At 47.2% G+C, this 19,813-nt stretch overlaps 1 protein-coding gene across 3 annotated transcripts in view; it reads right to left on the bottom strand.

Moving 5' to 3' along the window:
* Positions 1–19,813, bottom strand: part of LOC138259414 (forkhead box protein N2-like) — a 210,328-nt gene that overhangs the window by 57,741 nt on the left and 132,774 nt on the right. For all 3 annotated transcript variants that reach the window (XM_069207162.1, XM_069207161.1, XM_069207163.1), the window contains exon 2: positions 16,276–16,734. In XM_069207162.1, coding sequence (XP_069063263.1) covers positions 16,276–16,716 — 441 coding nt within the window. In that variant the 5' untranslated portion in view covers positions 16,717–16,734. The remainder of the gene's footprint in view (positions 1–16,275; positions 16,735–19,813) is intronic.

Below are 19,813 nucleotides of genomic sequence, written 5' to 3'. Positions count from 1 at the left end.
CACACTGCCACAAGAGAGTTGCTCCCGTTCTAACATTATTGTATCATGTGCTAAGTGCAGTACGAATTGAACATTAACTAAAGAAATATGAGTAAACTGTAGGTTGTTAGGTTTTGTTATGCTGATACCTGTGGCCCAGAGTGTTTTAAAATCCACCATTACCTATATATTTTTACAGAGAATCGATATTCTTTACTATGCATTTTTCTAGAACAGTAAAGGGAGCCCTCACAAGAATTTCTGAATACAATTTGAAGATGACTGCGCTTGTTCCAGAACAGGAAATGAAGCCCTCACAAGTATTTTTGACTATAATTTGAGGATGGCTGTGCCCACCTTCTCTGAAGCGTTAGCTCCTTGCCCCTAACGTTTGGTTCTGGATGCGGCCCTGGTGGTCAGCATTTTCAGTTTGTTTGTGAGTGACGTTTTTATGGTCATGGCGCCGAGAGCAACCTATTGGTATGCTGCGAGGCATTTGTACTGTGGTGTGGGTTATGGGGAGAGTAGCTTTTAGAGTATCAGCTGGGGCAAAATAGTGCGCTTTATTAACTCAAACTATACAGCACAGCTGTCTGTAAACCTGTTCTTACCAATTCTTCAAGGTATACATAGATCGGGCTTTGGCTCCACCCAAAGAAGTATCACTCTGTTACTTCATACTATTGACTGTTTGGTGTATCATTCCGCCTCCTAAGATGTGCTTGTCTTACAAAAGTTGAGTGTAAGGAAATGCCTCCTTGGCATCGTTGCCCCCTGACTTTTTGCCTTTGCTGATGCTATGTTTACAATTGAAAGTGTGCTGAGGCCTGCTAACCAGGCCCCAGCACCAGTGTTCTTTCCCTAACCTGTACTTTTGTATCCACAATTGGCAGACCCTGGCATCCAGATAAGTCCCTTGTAACTGGTACTTCTAGTACCAAGGGCCCTGATGCCAAGGAAGGTCTCTAAGGGCTGCAGCATGTCTTATGCCACCCTGGAGACCTCTCACTCAGCACAGACACACTGCTTGCCAGCTTGTGTGTGCTAGTGAGGACAAAACGAGTAAGTCGACATGGCACTCCCCTCAGGGTGCCATGCCAGCCTCTCACTGCCTATGCAGTATAGGTAAGACACCCCTCTAGCAGGCCTTACAGCCCTAAGGCAGGGTGCACTATACCATAGGTGAGGGTACCAGTGCATGAGCATGGTACCCCTACAGTGTCTAAGCAAAACCTTAGACATTGTAAGTGCAGGGTAGCCATAAGAGTATATGGTCTGGGAGTCTGTCAAACACGAACTCCACAGCACCATAATGGCTACACTGAAAACTGGGAAGTTTGGTATCAAACTTCTCAGCACAATAAATGCACACTGATGCCAGTGTACATTTTATTGTAAAATACACCACAGAGGGCACCTTAGAGGTGCCCCCTGAAACTTAACCGACTGTCTGTGTAGGCTGACTAGTTCCAGCAGCCTGCCACACCAGAGACATGTTGCTGGCCCCATGGGGAGAGTGCCTTTGTCACTCTGAGGCCAGTAACAAAGCCTGCACTGGGTGGAGATGCTAACACCTCCCCCAGGCAGGAGCTGTGACACCTGGCGGTGAGCCTCAAAGGCTCACCCCTTTGTCACAGCCCAGCAGGGCACTCCAGCTTAGTGGAGTTGCCCGCCCCCTCCGGCCACGGCCCCCACTTTTGGCGGCAAGGCTGGAGGGAACAAAGAAAGCAACAAGGAGGAGTCACTGGCCAGTCAGGACAGCCCCTAAGGTGTCCTGAGCTGAGGTGACTCTGACTTTTAGAAATCCTCCATCTTGCAGATGGAGGATTCCCCCAATAGGGTTAGGATTGTGACCCCCTCCCCTTGGGAGGAGGCACAAAGAGGGTGTACCCACCCTCAGGGCTAGTAGCCATTGGCTACTAACCCCCCAGACCTAAACACGCCCTTAAATTTAGTATTTAAGGGCTACCCTGAACCCTAGAAAATTAGATTCCTGCAACTACAAGAAGAAGGACTGCCTAGCTGAAAACCCCTGCAGAGGAAGACCAGAAGACGAAAACTGCCTTGGCTCCAGAAACTCACCGGCCTGTCTCCTGCCTTCCAAAGATCCTGCTCCAGTGACGCCTTCCAAAGGGACCAGCGACCTCGACATCCTCTGAGGACTGCCCCTGCTTCGAAAAGACAAGAAACTCCCGAGGACAGCGGACCTGCTCCAAGAAAAGCTGCAACTTTGTTTCCAGCAGCTTTAAAGAACCCTGCAAGCTCCCCGCAAGAAGCGTGAGACTTACAACACTGCACCCGGCGACCCCGACTCGGCTGGTGGCGATCCAACACCTCAGGAGGGACCCCAGGACTACTCTAAGACTGTGAGTACAAAAACCTGTCCCCCCTGAGCTCCCACAGCGCCGCCTGCAGAGGGAATCCCGAGGCTTCCCCTGACCGCGACTCTTTGAATCCTAAGTCCCGACACCTGGGAGAGACCCTGCACCCGCAGCCCCCAGGACCTGAAGGACCGGACTTTCACTAGAGGAGTGACCCCCAGGAGTCCCTCTCCCTTGACCAAGTGGAGGTTTCCCCGAGGAACCCCCCCCTTGCCTGCCTGCAGCGCTGAAGAGATCCCTAGATCTCCCATTGACTTCCATTACAAACCCGACGCTGGTTTCTACACTGCACCCGGCCGCCCCCGCGCCGCTGAGGGTGAAATTTCTGTGTGGGCTTGTGTCCCCCCCGGTGCCCTACAAAACCCCCCTGGTCTGCCCTCCGAAGACGCGGGTACTTACCTGCAAGCAGACCGGAACCGGGGCACCCCCCTTCTCTCCATTCTAGCCTATGTGTTTTGGGCACCACTTTGAACTCTGCACCTGACCGGCCCTGAGCTGCTGGTGTGGTGACTTTGGGGTTGCTCTGAACCCCCAACGGTGGGCTACCTTGGACCAAGAACTAAGCCCTGTAAGTGTCTTACTTACCTGGTTAACCTAACAAATACTTACCTCCCCTAGGAACTGTGAAAATTGCACTAAGTGTCCACTTTTAAAACAGCTATTTGTGAATAACTTGAAAAGTATACATGCAATTTTGATGATTTGAAGTTCCTAAAGTACTTACCTGCAATACCTTTCGAATGAGATATTACATGTAGAATTTGAACCTGTGGTTCTTAAAATAAACTAAGAAAAGATATTTTTCTATATAAAACCCTATTGGCTGGATTTGTCTCTGAGTGTGTGTACCTCATTTATTGTCTATGTGTATGTACAACAAATGCTTAACACTACTCCTTGGATAAGCCTACTGCTCGACCACACTACCACAAAATAGAGCATTAGTATTATCTCTTTTTGCCACTATCTTACCTCTAAGGGGAACCCTTGGACTCTGTGCATGCTATTCCTTACTTTGAAATAGCACATACAGAGCCAACTTCCTACATTGGTGGATCAGCGGTGGGGTACAAGACTTTGCATTTGCTGGACTACTCAGCCAATACCTGATCACACGACAAATTCCAAAATTGTCATTAGAAATTCATTTTTGCAATTTGAAATTTTTCTAAATTCTTAAAAGTCCTGCTAGGGCCTTGTGTGTTAAGTCCCTGTTTAGCATTGTCTTTTAGAGTTTAAAAGTTTGTTAAAAGTTTGAAATTAGATTCTAGAAACAGTTTTAGATTCTTTAAAAAGTATTCCAACTCTTAGCAGAATAATGTCTGATACAGAGATGCAGGTGGTGGAACTCGACACCACACCTTACCTCCATCTTAAGATGAGGGAGCTAAGGTCTCTCTGTAATATCAAAAAAATAACCATTGGCTCCAGACCTACCAAAATTCAGCTCCAGGAGCTGTTGGCAGAGTTTGAAAAAGCCAACCCCTCTGATGATGACCTCACAGAGGAAGAAATTAGTGACTTGGAGGCCAATGTCCCTCCTCCAGTCCTAAATAGGGAGAACAGGACCCCTCAAGTCCTGTCTCCAACTGTGTTAGTCAGAAATGGTGAGTCCCTCACAGGAGGGTCCCACATTTCTGAAATCACTGAGGATGCTCTCAGTGAAGATGACCTCCTGTTAGCCAGGATGGCCAAAAGATTGGCTTTAGAGAGACAGCTCCTAGCCATAGAAAGGGAAAGAAAAGAGATGGGCCTAGGACCCATCAATGGTGGCAGCAATATAAATAGGGTCAGAGATTCTCCTGACATGTTAAAAATCCCCAAAGGGATTGTGACAAAATATGAAGATGGTGATGACATCACCAAATGGTTCACAGCTTTTGAGAGGGCTTGTGTAACCAGAAAAGTGAACAGATCTCACTGGGGTGCTCTCCTTTGGGAAATGTTCACTGGAAAGTGTAGGGATAGACTCCTCACACTCTCTGGAAAAGATGCAGAATCTTATGACCTCATGAAGGGTACCCTGATTGAGGGCTTTGGATTCTCCACTGAGGAGTACAGGATTAGGTTCAGGGGGGCTCAAAAATCCTCGAGCCAGACCTGGGTTGACTTTGTTGACTACTCAGTGAAAACACTAGATGGTTGGATTCAAGGCAGTGGTGTAAGTAATTATGATGGGCTGTACAATTTATTTGTAAAAGAACACCTATTGAGTAATTGTTTCAATGATAAACTGCATCAGCATCTGGTAGACCTAGGACCAATTTCTCCCCAAGAATTGGGAAAGAAGGCGGACCATTGGGTCAAGACAAGGGTGTCCAAGACTTCAACAGGGGGTGACCAAAAGAAAGGGGTCACAAAGACTCCCCAGGGGAAGGGTGATGAGACAACCAAAACTAAAAATAGTAAAGAGTCTTCTACAGGCCCCCAAAAACCTGCTCAGGAGGGTGGGCCCAGAGCCTCTTCACAAAACAATGGGTACAAGGGTAAAAACTTTGATCCCAAAAAGGCCTGGTGTCATAGCTGTAAACAGCATGGACACCAAACTGGAGACAAGGCCTGTCCCAAGAAAGGTTCCACTCCAAACTCCCATCCAGGTAACACTGGTATGGCTAGTCTCCAAGTGGGATCAACAGTGTGCCCAGAGCAAATCAGGGTCCACACTGAAGCTACTCTAGTTTCTGAGGGTGGGGTGGATTTAGCCACACTAGCTGTCTGGCCGCCTAACATGCAAAAATACAGACAGCAACTCTTAATTAATGGGACTAGAATAGAGGGCCTGAGGGATACAGGTGCCAGTGTCACCATGGTGACAGAGAAACTGGTTTCCCCTGGCCAATACCTGACTGGAAAAACTTACACAGTCACCAACGCTGACAATCAGAGAAAAGTACATCCCATGGCAATGGTTACTTTAGAATGGGGAGGGGTCAATGGCCTGAAACAGGTGGTGGTCTCCTCAAATATCCCAGTGGACTGTCTGCTTGGAAATGACCTGGAGTCCTCAGCATGGGCTGAGGTAGAACTAAAAACCCATGCAGCAATGCTGGGTATCCCTGAACTGGTGTGTGTGAAAACCAGAGCACAATGCAAGGCACAGGGTGAACAAGTAGAGCTGGAGTCTGGAAGAATGGCCCAGCCTACCAAGAGGAAAGGAAAGTCAGTTGGGAAACCAACTGCAACACAGCAAAAGAAAGGGAACCTCTCTTCTCAGGAAGAAGTTCTGCCCTCTGAGGGAACTGAGCCTTTGGAGCTTGAACCTTATCAGGTTGAGCTCTTAGGCCCAGGGGGACCCTCAAGGGAGGAGCTGTGTAAGGGACAAGAAACCTGTCCCTCTCTTGAAGGCCTTAGGCAGCAAGCTGCTGAAGAGTCCAAAGGCAAGAAAAATGGAACGCATAGGGTCTATTGGGAAGATGGACTCCTGTACACTGAGGCCAGAGACCCCAAACCTGGTGCCACTAGGAGAGTGGTAGTGCCTCAGCTGTTCAGAGAGTTCATCCTAACATTGGCCCATGACATTCCCCTTGCTGGACATTTGGGACAAACCAAGACGTGGGAGAGGTTAGTCAACCACTTCTACTGGCCCAATATGTCCAACATGGTTAAGGAGTTTTGCCTCTCCTGCCCCACCTGTCAAGCCAGTGGTAAGACAGGTGGGCATCCAAAGGCCCCCCTCATTCCACTTCCAGTGGTGGGGGTTCCCTTTGAAAGAGTGGGTGTGGACATAGTTGGTCCACTAGAACCTCCCACAGCCTCAGGAAATATGTATATCCTGGTAGTAGTGGATCATGCTACCAGGTATCCTGAAGCTATTCCCCTTAGGTCGACTACTGCCCCTGCAGTAGCCAAGGCCCTCATTGGTATCTTTACCAGAGTGGGTTTCCCTAAGGAGGTGGTGTCTGACAGAGGTACCAACTTCATGTCAGCATACCTAAAGCACATGTGGAATGAGTGTGGAGTGACTTATAAATTCACTACACCATACCATCCACAAACTAATGGCTTGGTTGAGAGATTCAACAAGACATTAAAAGGCATGATCATGGGGCTCCCAGAAAAACTCAAAAGGAGATGGGATGTCCTCTTGCCATGTCTGCTTTTCGCTTACAGAGAGGTGCCACAGAAGGGAGTAGGATTCTCACCCTTTGAACTTCTGTTTGGTCATCCTGTAAGGGGACCACTTGCCCTTGTTAAAGAAGGCTGGGAGAGACCTCTCCATGAGCCTAAACAGGACATAGTGGACTATGTACTTGGCCTTCGCTCTAGAATGGCAGAGTACATGGAAAAGGCAACCAAAAACCTTGAGGCCAGCCAACAGCTCCAGAAGTTTTGGTATGACCAAAAGGCTGCACTGGTTGAGTTCCAACCAGGGCAGAAAGTCTGGGTTCTGGAGCCTGTGGCTCCCAGGGCACTCCAGGACAAATGGAGTGGCCCTTACCCAGTACTAGAAAGGAAGAGTCAGGTCACCTACTTGGTGGACCTGGGCACAAGCAGGAGCCCCAAGAGGGTGATCCATGTGAACCGCCTTAAGCTCTTCCATGACAGGGCTGATGTGAATCTGTTGATGGTAACAGATGAGGATCAGGAGGCAGAGAGTGAACCTCTCCCTGATCTTCTGTCATCAGACCCAAAAGATGGCACAGTAGATGGAGTGATCTACTCAGACACCCTCTCTGGCCAACAGCAAGCTGATTGTAGGAGAGTCCTACAACAGTTTCCTGAACTCTTCTCCTTAACCCCTGGTCAGACACACCTGTGTACCCATGATGTGGACACAGGAGACAGCATGCCTGTCAAGAACAAAATCTTTAGACAATCTGACCATGTTAAGGAAAGCATCAAGGTGGAAGTCCACAAGATGCTGGAATTGGGAGTAATTGAGCGCTCTGACAGCCCCTGGGCTAGCCCAGTGGTCTTAGTCCCCAAACCTCACACCAAAGATGGAAAGAAAGAGATGAGGTTTTGTGTGGACTACAGAGGGCTCAATTCTGTCACCAAGACAGATGCTCATCCAATTCCAAGAGCTGATGAGCTCATAGACAAATTAGGTGCTGCCAAATTCTTAAGTACCTTTGACTTGACAGCAGGGTACTGGCAAATAAAAATGGCACCTGGAGCAAAAGAGAAAACAGCATTCTCCACACCTGATGGGCATTATCAGTTTACTGTTATGCCCTTTGGTTTAAAGAATGCCCCTGCCACCTTCCAAAGGTTGGTGAATCAAGTCCTTGCTGGCTTGGAGTCCTTTAGCACAGCTTATCTTGATGATATTGCTGTCTTTAGCTCCACCTGGCAGGATCACCTGGTCCACCTGAAGAAGGTTTTGAAGGCTCTGCAATCTGCAGGCCTCTCTATCAAGGCATCCAAATGCCAGATAGGGCAGGGAACTGTGGTTTACTTGGGCCACCTTGTAGGTGGAGGCCAAGTTCAGCCACTCCAACCCAAGATCCAGACTATTCTGGACTGGGTAGCTCCAAAAACCCAGACTCAAGTCAGGGCATTCCTTGGCTTGACTGGGTATTACAGGAGGTTTGTGAAGGGATATGGATCCATTGTGACAGCCCTCACTGAACTCACCTCCAAGAAAATGCCCAAGAAAGTGAACTGGACTGTGGAATGCCAACAGGCCTTTGACACCCTGAAACAAGCAATGTGCTCAGCACCAGTTCTAAAAGCTCCAGATTATTCTAAGCAGTTCATTGTGCAGACTGATGCCTCTGAACATGGGATAGGGGCAGTTTTGTCCCAAACAAATGATGATGGCCTTGGCCAGCCTGTTGCTTTCATTAGCAGGAGGTTACTCCCCAGGGAGCAGCGTTGGAGTGCCATTGAGAGGGAGGCCTTTGCTGTGGTTTGGTCCCTGAAGAAGCTGAGACCATACCTCTTTGGGACTCACTTCCTAGTTCAAACTGACCACAGACCTCTCAAATGGCTGATGCAAATGAAAGGTGAAAATCCTAAACTGTTGAGGTGGTCCATCTCCCTACAGGGAATGGACTTTATAGTGGAACACAGACCTGGGACTGCCCATGCCAATGCAGATGGCCTTTCCAGGTTCTTCCACTTAGAAAATGAAGACTCTCTTGGGAAAGGTTAGTCTCATCCTCTTTCGTTTGGGGGGGGGTTGTGTAAGGAAATGCCTCCTTGGCATGGTTGCCCCCTGACTTTTTGCCTTTGCTGATGCTATGTTTACAATTGAAAGTGTGCTGAGGCCTGCTAACCAGGCCCCAGCACCAGTGTTCTTTCCCTAACCTGTACTTTTGTATCCACAATTGGCAGACCCTGGCATCCAGATAAGTCCCTTGTAACTGGTACTTCTAGTACCAAGGGCCCTGATGCCAAGGAAGGTCTCTAAGGGCTGCAGCATGTCTTATGCCACCCTGGAGACCTCTCACTCAGCACAGACACACTGCTTGCCAGCTTGTGTGTGCTAGTGAGGACAAAACGAGTAAGTCGACATGGCACTCCCCTCAGGGTGCCATGCCAGCCTCTCACTGCCTATGCAGTATAGGTAAGACACCCCTCTAGCAGGCCTTACAGCCCTAAGGCAGGGTGCACTATACCATAGGTGAGGGTACCAGTGCATGAGCATGGTACCCCTACAGTGTCTAAGCAAAACCTTAGACATTGTAAGTGCAGGGTAGCCATAAGAGTATATGGTCTGGGAGTCTGTCAAACACGAACTCCACAGCACCATAATGGCTACACTGAAAACTGGGAAGTTTGGTATCAAACTTCTCAGCACAATAAATGCACACTGATGCCAGTGTACATTTTATTGTAAAATACACCACAGAGGGCACCTTAGAGGTGCCCCCTGAAACTTAACCGACTGTCTGTGTAGGCTGACTAGTTCCAGCAGCCTGCCACACCAGAGACATGTTGCTGGCCCCATGGGGAGAGTGCCTTTGTCACTCTGAGGCCAGTAACAAAGCCTGCACTGGGTGGAGATGCTAACACCTCCCCCAGGCAGGAGCTGTGACACCTGGCGGTGAGCCTCAAAGGCTCACCCCTTTGTCACAGCCCAGCAGGGCACTCCAGCTTAGTGGAGTTGCCCGCCCCCTCCGGCCACGGCCCCCACTTTTGGCGGCAAGGCTGGAGGGAACAAAGAAAGCAACAAGGAGGAGTCACTGGCCAGTCAGGACAGCCCCTAAGGTGTCCTGAGCTGAGGTGACTCTGACTTTTAGAAATCCTCCATCTTGCAGATGGAGGATTCCCCCAATAGGGTTAGGATTGTGACCCCCTCCCCTTGGGAGGAGGCACAAAGAGGGTGTACCCACCCTCAGGGCTAGTAGCCATTGGCTACTAACCCCCCAGACCTAAACACGCCCTTAAATTTAGTATTTAAGGGCTACCCTGAACCCTAGAAAATTAGATTCCTGCAACTACAAGAAGAAGGACTGCCTAGCTGAAAACCCCTGCAGAGGAAGACCAGAAGACGACAACTGCCTTGGCTCCAGAAACTCACCGGCCTGTCTCCTGCCTTCCAAAGATCCTGCTCCAGCGACGCCTTCCAAAGGGACCAGCGACCTCGACATCCTCTGAGGACTGCCCCTGCTTCGAAAAGACAAGAAACTCCCGAGGACAGCGGACCTGCTCCAAGAAAAGCTGCAACTTTGTTTCCAGCAGCTTTAAAGAACCCTGCAAGCTCCCCGCAAGAAGCGTGAGACTTACAACACTGCACCCGGCGACCCCGACTCGGCTGGTGGCGATCCAACACCTCAGGAGGGACCCCAGGACTACTCTAAGACTGTGAGTACAAAAACCTGTCCCCCCTGAGCCCCCACAGCGCCGCCTGCAGAGGGAATCCCGAGGCTTCCCCTGACCGCGACTCTTTGAATCCTAAGTCCCGACACCTGGGAGAGACCCTGCACCCGCAGCCCCCAGGACCTGAAGGACCGGACTTTCACTAGAGGAGTGACCCCCAGGAGTCCCTCTCCCTTGACCAAGTGGAGGTTTCCCCGAGGAACCCCCCCCTTGCCTGCCTGCAGCGCTGAAGAGATCCCTAGATCTCCCATTGACTTCCATTACAAACCCGACGCTGGTTTCTACACTGCACCCGGCCGCCCCCGCGCCGCTGAGGGTGAAATTTCTGTGTGGGCTTGTGTTCCCCCCCGGTGCCCTACAAAACCCCCCTGGTCTGCCCTCCGAAGACGCGGGTACTTACCTGCAAGCAGACCGGAACCGGGGCACCCCCCTTCTCTCCATTCTAGCCTATGTGTTTTGGGCACCACTTTGAACTCTGCACCTGACCGGCCCTGAGCTGCTGGTGTGGTGACTTTGGGGTTGCTCTGAACCCCCAACGGTGGGCTACCTTGGACCAAGAACTAAGCCCTGTAAGTGTCTTACTTACCTGGTTAACCTAACAAATACTTACCTCCCCTAGGAACTGTGAAAATTGCACTGTGTCCACTTTTAAAACAGCTATTTGTGAATAACTTGAAAAGTATACATGCAATTTTGATGATTTGAAGTTCCTAAAGTACTTACCTGCAATACCTTTCGAATGAGATATTACATGTAGAATTTGAACCTGTGGTTCTTAAAATAAACTAAGAAAATATATTTTTCTATATAAAAACCTATTGGCTGGATTTGTCTCTGAGTGTGTGTACCTCATTTATTGTCTATGTGTATGTACAACAAATGCTTAACACTACTCCTTGGATAAGCCTACTGCTCGACCACACTACCACAAAATAGAGCATTAGTATTATCTCTTTTTGCCACTATCTTACCTCTAAGGGGAACCCTTGGACTCTGTGCATGCTATTCCTTACTTTGAAATAGCACATACAGAGCCAACTTCCTACATTGAGGGATTAACTTTTTGTATCTCAAAAAGTATAGTGAGCCATCAGACACTAAGGGGGTTATTCTAACTTTGGAGGAGGTGTTAATCCGTCCCAAAAGTGACGGAAAAGTGACGGATTTACCACCAGCCGTATTACGAGTCCATTATATCCTATGGAACTCGTAATACGGCTGGTGGTATATCCGTCACTTTACCGTCACTTTTGGGACGGATTAACACTCCTCCAAAGTTAGAATAACCCCCTAAGGCCCATATTTATACTTTTTTAGCGCCGCATGTGCATCGTTTTTTGACGCAAAATCGGCGCAAACGTGCAAAATACAATTGTGTTTTGGAAGTTTGCGCCGATTTTGCGTCAATAAACAAAGCAAATGCGGCGCTAAAAAGGTATAAATATGGGCCTAACTTTTTTATCTCAGAGATACATTTTGTAGAGAAAACAATCTTTTTTTTCTTTCATTAGGCATTCTTTTTATGTTTTGGTCAGGACTCAAAATGCAAGTCAGACCTTTTGGCTACTGCGTGGAATTTTGTATGTGTGTGTGTTTAGCAGTGTTGAAGCTAGGGGAAGATGAGTACCCTTTTGCATTATGTGGGGTATGCATACAGTGCAGGCTGTCTTGTGTTGTCATTGCAGTTTGGGGTGACCAGTACCCTTTTGCATGATGTGGTGAATGCATATAATGGCAATTTCTTGTTTGGTCAAAGTAGGTTTGGGGAAGATGAGCATACTGATGAATAATAATGTAGGGTGTGCAGTGTGTATTTTTGTCTTTTGTCAGTGCACGTTCAGGGAAGGCAAGTGCTCTTTTGCATGGTGTGGTGTGTGTATGAATTTCTGAAGTGAGTGAGCCTGAGTTGCTATAGCATGGTGAGTATGGATGAGAAAATGCATGGAACCTGAAGTTGATCCCTCCCCATGAGGCTGTGCTTGTTCCTGTCCAAACGCAATACGTTACAGGAGAGAGAGTTTGCAAGGGAGAGAGCTGCCGCTATGATCACCATCGTTTTTGCTGGGAGAAATTGCTGGGACTGTATCAAGCCACCGCATCAAGCTGAGCTGACCGACGGAAAGCCGATGGAGTTTTGAGTTCTGAGGCAATAAGACAGTGGTGAAGCTGCAATTCCCGTCTCACTGCTACATTCTCTTATTGCCCCCCAAGCCCGATCTTGACCTGGTGTTAGTTTGGCCTTCTCCATAGCCACTGGCACTATAGCAGCACTGTGCACCCTTGCTGCTCCTGACCGCCGCCACTGTACCTGACCCGCCTGTGGAGACGAGTGGGTGCAGATGTAGGGCAGGGCGGATAGGCCGGTGATTTTCGGTGGTGGCTGCATGAGTTGCAGGGGCTACGGTTGTGTTTGGGAGCATTGTGGTACCTTTGGGGGCAGCCATGGTACAGCTTTTCCTGCTGCAGCCTTTCCCTCCCTTCCCAGCTGCAAGGGGGGGTGGGGTGGGGTCACCTCGTAGCCCAGAAGCGGTAACAGGGCCGTTGGCTGACAATTGCGTCTTGGAGGCAGATAACTGATTTCACAGCCTAGGCAAATCCATAAATCTAGCAAAATCCTATCAAGTGAACGAGTGGCCCAATAGTGGATTGTCATCAATCCACTCGGCTTCCATCTGCCATTACCTGCCATTACTTGCCATCTCCTTGCTTTCTTTTGCCAATGCCTGCCATCTTCTGAAGTTCTGGCTTGTGTGGGTGGAGGCAGCAAGACCAGGGGAGAGGAGGGAGGTGGATGGTCTTTGTGGTCAGTGACCAGTTGTTGCTGCTGTTGCTGTACCATGCTGTACTGCCCTGCTAGTTTTATTGGTCTTGCTGCAGGTTCTGGTTCTGTTGGGCCCATCATTAGTCATTAGTGCTTTCCACGTTGGTACGAATGTTTGAACTCCCCCTTGTTATTAGCTTCTGGGGCTCATAAGCGCTGGACCACTACGTGATTGCGTACTTTACTTTTCACCCTTTGAAGCTGTGTTGGGCTTTCAATGATTGTTGCACTCTTGGGTTTATACTGAGTCTTATGACATTCTTCCTGCTTTTTACTTTGCACAATATATACGATGTGCAAAAGAAAAGCCATGGGGGGTGCCCCCCTAACCCTTCTTTCTCCTAAGAGTACTTCTATTGACAGGATGTTGCAGTGAGCGATTGGGTTATCTCCATAGAAATAGAACTCACCGAGAGGAGATTGTCCTTGGGTTCTGGACCCCTACAAGTTTTGGAGCCAGATGTCAGTTCGTCTTCTCTTTCCTCTTGCAAAATGCCTACAGCTGATTATATGGCTGATCATCTGGTTGCACCTTTGGATCATGCTGGTAAAGTGGCAACCATTTCTAATTTACATCAAGTCTCCTGTGTTATTGAGAAGTCCCCCGAGGCCGGTCTCCACCCACTGGTGGCTGATAAGTGGCCTAGGCCACAGACTCAGAGTCCTCAGTTATCATCTATCACCAAGGAAGGAGAGCTGTTCTACTTTTGGTTCCAAGGCCATCTCAATGCATTTTAAAAACCCTTCTGCAGTCGATGGCTCAGCCACCATTTCCTTTTGGGTTGTTCAAATAAAGGAAGATTGTATCTCAGAGTTTAAAAATGTACTTGCTGCATAACTCTCCCCCATTCTTGATTGACTGCAGGTGATTGAACAAGAGCTTAAGGGTCTAATGTTAGATCTTTTTCATGTTTCCCTGACCCTAAACATCGCCCTAGGGATAGCCAGCAGGCTGTGTCTGACCAGTCTACTTCCTTAGTCCCTATGGTTCCTGCCATTCCAGTTGGTGCAACGGTGTATAGCCCCTTACCTGCCCGTTCCTCCACACATGATATACATCCCGCAGCTTCTTCATTACTCTCTAGCACAGGCAGTAATTTGGGCCATCGGGAGTCTACCATGGGCTGCAAGGGTAATAAGGGCAGCGACCTAGGCCCCGACCTCCCATGGCTGAAGCCCATGCTCCATTTCTGAGACACCTGGTGATTGATTTACCACCACCCTTCTGCCCCTATGTTGTGATTCTTGTAGGAGTTACACAATTGCACGATGGACAGAGGGAGGTAGTGGGTGAGCTTACCAACACAGTATTGGATTGTCTGGTGAGAAACAGAAACTTTCCCCTCTTTCAAGCTAATAGCATTTTGCTAATCATAGGGTGGGATGGCTGGGTCCTGGCAAGGCTAAAGGCCCTCGTGACTGTGTTGTCATCAATCTTAGGTCTTCCCATTTAGTCGAATGTTTATTTTTGGGTCAGCTTAGTAGATGGGTGAGTTCATCAGGCATTGACTTGCTTCAGTTGGGTTATTTTTACAAATCCCATCACTTCTATAGGTCGTTTGCCTCTCAACAGCCTAAATGCACACAGATTGTTCCTGCACTGGTCCATGCACCCAATGACCCTGCCTGCACGCAAGGTGTACTTGGCCTTTCCACTCCTAATTACTTCTGTGTCCTTGTTGATGTTGACTGACAAAATCCCCCAGTGGGCTTCCATAGATATTTTTCAACTGAGGATCTGCACTTAAAGAGTTGGGGCATTGAGAACTCATTGGGGGGTCTAAGAGGTTGTCTTTTGTCTCAGGGAGCAGGTCACTCAACACCACTATGACTGGGTGACATAAGTTGGTGGCACAGGAGTGTTATCTAGCCATGGGACCTTCTGTGGCAACAAGAAACTATAGGCAGAGGGATTTGTCCAAGTCAGTGTTAATTATTAAGTCACCCACACCCATAGGGGTCCCAAATAGTCCCTCTCCCATAGCCAGTGTGCCACTGCATCAGTCTAGGCTCAATCCTTTTAGCTGCAAGCTGGCCTCTTCTCTGCCCTAGTCCTCCTTTAGACAGAGCTGGGAAGGAAGGGCACAGTACTGGAGATATACCAGCCTCACCAAGCTCAGCCCCCCTTTTAAATTGCTCTCCTGGAACATTGGCAGGCTTGCTTCCAAGCTGAATTGTCCCGATTGGGTTGAGTTCATTGACTCATATGACCTCTGCCTATTTCAGGAGACCTGGTGCACCAAGGTGGTGCATCGGATTGGACATGTCAACTTTGGTAAGGCAGCTCTATCCACAGGTGAGGGGAGTCCATCGAGGGGACTAACTATGTGGGTGCAGTCAGTCCTCCCCTGTAAGGTAGAGGAACTTATAATTTCCTCCGGGCATCTTGTGCATCTCCCTGATCTTTCTGCAATTCATCTTGTACATTTATAATGTGTACCTTAGACCTGGAGGGCAAAATAGAGTTTTTTTTACCTTAAAGTTGCTAAGCACACACCTGGTATCTGCCCCAGCTGGAGTTAGGAAACTGGTGGGAGGAGATTTCAACTGTAAATTCGAACCCCTAGAGGGCAATCTAGTGACCCTAACTCATGAGGAAGACAGGGTATGGTCCTTTCCCAAGTTAGTAATCCCTCCAAATAAGAAATGGCCCTCACTCACTCTTCAAATAACTGCTGTAACATTGAATCAGGGCTTAGGAGCCTGTAATGGCAGATTTATATCTGATAGGGATGATAAACATACCTTTATCATCCCCTTAGCACCGGTTTCATTGACTGCATTCTGGTGTATGTGTGAGTTTGGCCTTATCTTATCAACATGGCTGTGCTCCCAAGAGAGGATAGTGATCATAACACACTCTCTAGCATCATAGCTCTCAGACTTTGTGACATGGCAGGCAGATCTCCTGATCCTATTCACAGATGACTGAAGCATTGAATATAGAGGTGTGTGACCTGGGAATATTTGAGCATGGAGCCATAGTTGGATGGATGATGAAACCCATATTAGAGCTATTAATATGATCATCTACCTAAGTCCCTAACATGTACTGAGGAAAATATCTGTCAAATCTCTGGTAAGCTACGTTGGCACTCATTACATTTTGCAAACATGGAATCCATGGTGCACTGGTTATGGAACAATCATCTTTTAACCCAAACATACTGATCTAGAGCTCTACAAAGCAGCCACTTGGACACCAGTCATTTCTTGGGAATCTCAAGCCCAGGAGAGAGTAAATGACCTTGTAATGGCTCTGGCAATCTAAATTCACAATTTCGGACCTTAAATCTGGGGTGCTTGTATCTGACAGTATCCCCTTACCTTGGCACTGTCTGTCTGCACCTTCCGGAAGCACTTGCTGAGGGATAGGTTGTGGCGCACTGAGTTCTTCCATCCCATTGATGCTTCCTTATAGTAAGGGAAGGTGTTCAGGATCCAGCTGTAGATGTCTTTCACTGGCAGGCACTTGCTCTGCGACCCCTCAATGGCCATGAAGATCAGGCTGCTGAAGGAGTATGGGGGCTTGGCCAGGCAATTTCCTCCTCCTCCAGCCAAGGTTGGCTTCTCTGTGCAGTCAGGGGGCTCTGTTCTGACCCCAGTCTCCCTTCCTAACAGCAGCCCTCTTAGCAGGTTTTTATTCTTATGCAGCCAGTCTAGGTTAGTCAGGTCTGTGTCAGCACGGGTCGGATCTCTCGAGGGTACCTTTAGCCAACTTCCAGCAGCATCTTTAAGGGTCTCGGTGTGCCACCGTGGCCTTGCCATCTGTTACGGTGTTCTGATCTGTAACACATACACAATTAGAAGAGTATCGCCTCCCTCCCACTTCAAAACATATCCAATTCTTGGGTAGTGCCCTATGTATAGCAAAAGACTGCTCCCCTTTCAGCATTGTAAGGGAAACTTGGGATTCATAATCTAAGCCGTTTTTGGGTTATAGGCCACTGAACGACACTTAGACCATGTGTCCTGTGTTGTTAAATTCTATGCAATCCAGGTGTTCTAGCTCATTGAGAGGTACACTACTCCATCTGTTCCAAAATATTAAATGACACATTTCCCACCTGTTCTGCGCTATAAAGACACCTACCGCCCAGGTCATTTAGGGTTACTTGGTCCCTTTGCTTTAGGTCATTGACGGACACTTATTCAACATGTTGTAGATCTTTGAGAGATACCTAATCCTCCTACCCTTATGTTGTCCATCATGTCTATCTTACTGAAAGCCCATTCTCCGCCTGTTCTAAGTTATTGAATGAAACTATTCCCATTCAAGTTCACCAAAGATACATGAAAACATCTGTCATTGAGGGCTACTTGTGCTCTGCGTACTAGCTCATGTATAGGATACAGGTATCACATGTTTTAGGTTGGTTAGGAGCAATAGTTTCCGCTCTTCTGCATCATTGATTTCCACATTTTACTCATTTAAAAGTCATTGATGGAAACTTGGTTCATCTGTTCTATGTCATATATGGATCTGTTTATTGTGTTGAACTTGATGTCACATTGAGACTAATTCAAAGTGCTTTTCCACCAGACGTACATCTAACGGGAGAAATTTCAATGTCTGGTAGATGTGCAGTACTGGTTACTGATTGTCTGACAGCTGTATCATAAGAAATCTGGAGGAAAGTGAGAAGCACAGTCTTCTCTGATTGACTTTGGGGGATCTTTTCTAGTGAAGAGGTGAAGGACAGTGGTCCATTTCTGGTTGGCTTACAGGGCCAAGCAAAGCTTTAGGGCATCCCACTTGGAAGCATTTATAAACAAGCTAACTGTCCGAGTTAAGCACCATCTTGAAGTTGTTCTAGATCTTTAATGGTTGGTCCCATACAGATAGGCACTTGGGGGCATTAGACTCTTCTGATCTATGGCATTTAAGGACAGTACCTCACCTTGGTCTAGTTCCACTTATCCTATAGCATTAAGACCAATGAGATCATATTTTCCTAGGTAATTGGAGTACAATTTGTCCACCTATTCTAAGTAATTTTTAATGTGTGGTCTAACTGTTTTAAGTTGCAAAGTGACATTTGCCTTACATGTTTCAAGTCATTGAGGAGCTCTTGACACCCTTGCTTCTGGATCCTTGATGGATATATAATCCACCTGTTCTACATCACTGAATGATATTTGTTAAAGCTCCATGGGGGCATGTAGTCGTTATTTAGGTCTTAAGCAGCCTCAGTCCATTTCTTATAGAATAATTGAATTCATGAGAGACATTTAGCAAGCCTACTCCAAATCTTTAACAGACATTTGGTCAGCTTGCTCTTTGGTCATTTAGGGACACTTGGGCCCTGATTTATACTTTTTTTGCTCCGCATTACCGTCATTTATTGATGCAAATCGGCGCAAACTTACAAAACAAAATTGCATTTTGTAAATTTGTGCTGCTTTTGCGTAAAAAAAGGACGGTAATGCTGCGCAAAAAAAGTATAAATAAGGGCATTGGTATGTTTGTTTTAGAGAATATTGAGCCTAATAGGTTGCCTGTTCCAGGTTACTACACGATATTTGAAAGCAACACTCAGCCCCTCGTTCTTGACCATTGAGGATTGTGTCATTGAGGAACACTTGATTCATCTCTTGTCAGTCAGTGTGAATGCTAGGCCTAACTAATTTTAGGTTATTGAGGGTCAAATGCTTGCTACATTGTAGAAAATTGAGGGACACAGCCGATCAGTTACAGGTCCGTGGAAGAGTCTTGTCTTCTTCATCGTTTAACATTGAGAATCACCTGAATCAAGTGCCTCACAACTTCCAAAAACATATCACCCAAGTGTATCTCAATAATAAAGAACAAACTTCATAGTTGAGGGACACTTGGGCCCATATTTATACTTTTTTAGCGCCGTATTTGCGTTGTTTTTTGACGCAAAATCGGCACAAACTTACAAAACACAATTGTATTTTGTACGTTTGCCCTGCTTTCGCGACAAACAATGACGCAAATGCAGCGCTAAACAAGTTTAAATACGGGCGTTGGTTTATCTGTTTTAGGCCTCTTGGGGCCCTATAATCTGTTCTATATTAATGAAGGACACTTTTCCCACCTGATCTAGATCATTGCTCAAACTCATTCTGTGTTCTAGGTCATTTAGTTTAACTTGTTCCAACTGGTGTAAGTGATTGAGTGACATGTGCCCTCTGTTATAGGTCATTGACAGCATGATAGGTACCTCTGTTTTAGATCACGGAGTGATACTTGGCCCACTGTTCTTGGTCACTTACCAAATAGGCCAGAGAGCAAATATTCACTCCACTTGTTTTGGGTCATTGTTGAACACTTTGCTGCTCTTGCTCGTTGTCACAGAGGGATGGTTGTTTGGTGTGTTCTAAGACCTTGAAGGACACTTCACTGTTATGTTCTAAGTCACTGAAGTCACGTGTACAAGTCTTCTGTCATTTAATGCCACTTGCTTCTATCAGTACAAGGTCAGTGAGTGACCCACAGCCCCACTTTTCTAGTTCATTTTAGACACCTGATCCTTGTGTATAGAGTATTGAATGTGACTTGGTGCCCCATTCAAGATCAACTGGTCATACTTAGGCCCATATTTATACTTTTTTAGTGCTGCATTTGTGCCGCTTTTTGACGCAAAAGCAGCGCAAACTCACCAAATGCAATTGTATTTTGTGAGTTTGCACCGCTTTTGCGTCAAAAAATTATGCAAATGCAGGGCTAGAAAAGTATAAATATGGGCCTGAGGCCCATATTTATACTTTTTCAGCGCCACATTTGCGTAATTTTTTAACGCAAAAGCAGCGCTATCTTACAAAATACAATTGTATTTTGTGAGTTTGCGCTGCTTTTGCGTCAAAAAGCGGCGCAAATGCAGCGTTAAAAAAGTATAAA

Source organism: Pleurodeles waltl, chromosome 9 (genome assembly GCF_031143425.1).
Source record: "Pleurodeles waltl isolate 20211129_DDA chromosome 9, aPleWal1.hap1.20221129, whole genome shotgun sequence".
NCBI lineage: Eukaryota > Metazoa > Chordata > Amphibia > Caudata > Salamandridae > Pleurodeles > Pleurodeles waltl.
Note: the sequence above shows the minus strand (reverse complement) of the source record. Positions and strands in the feature narration are given on the sequence as shown.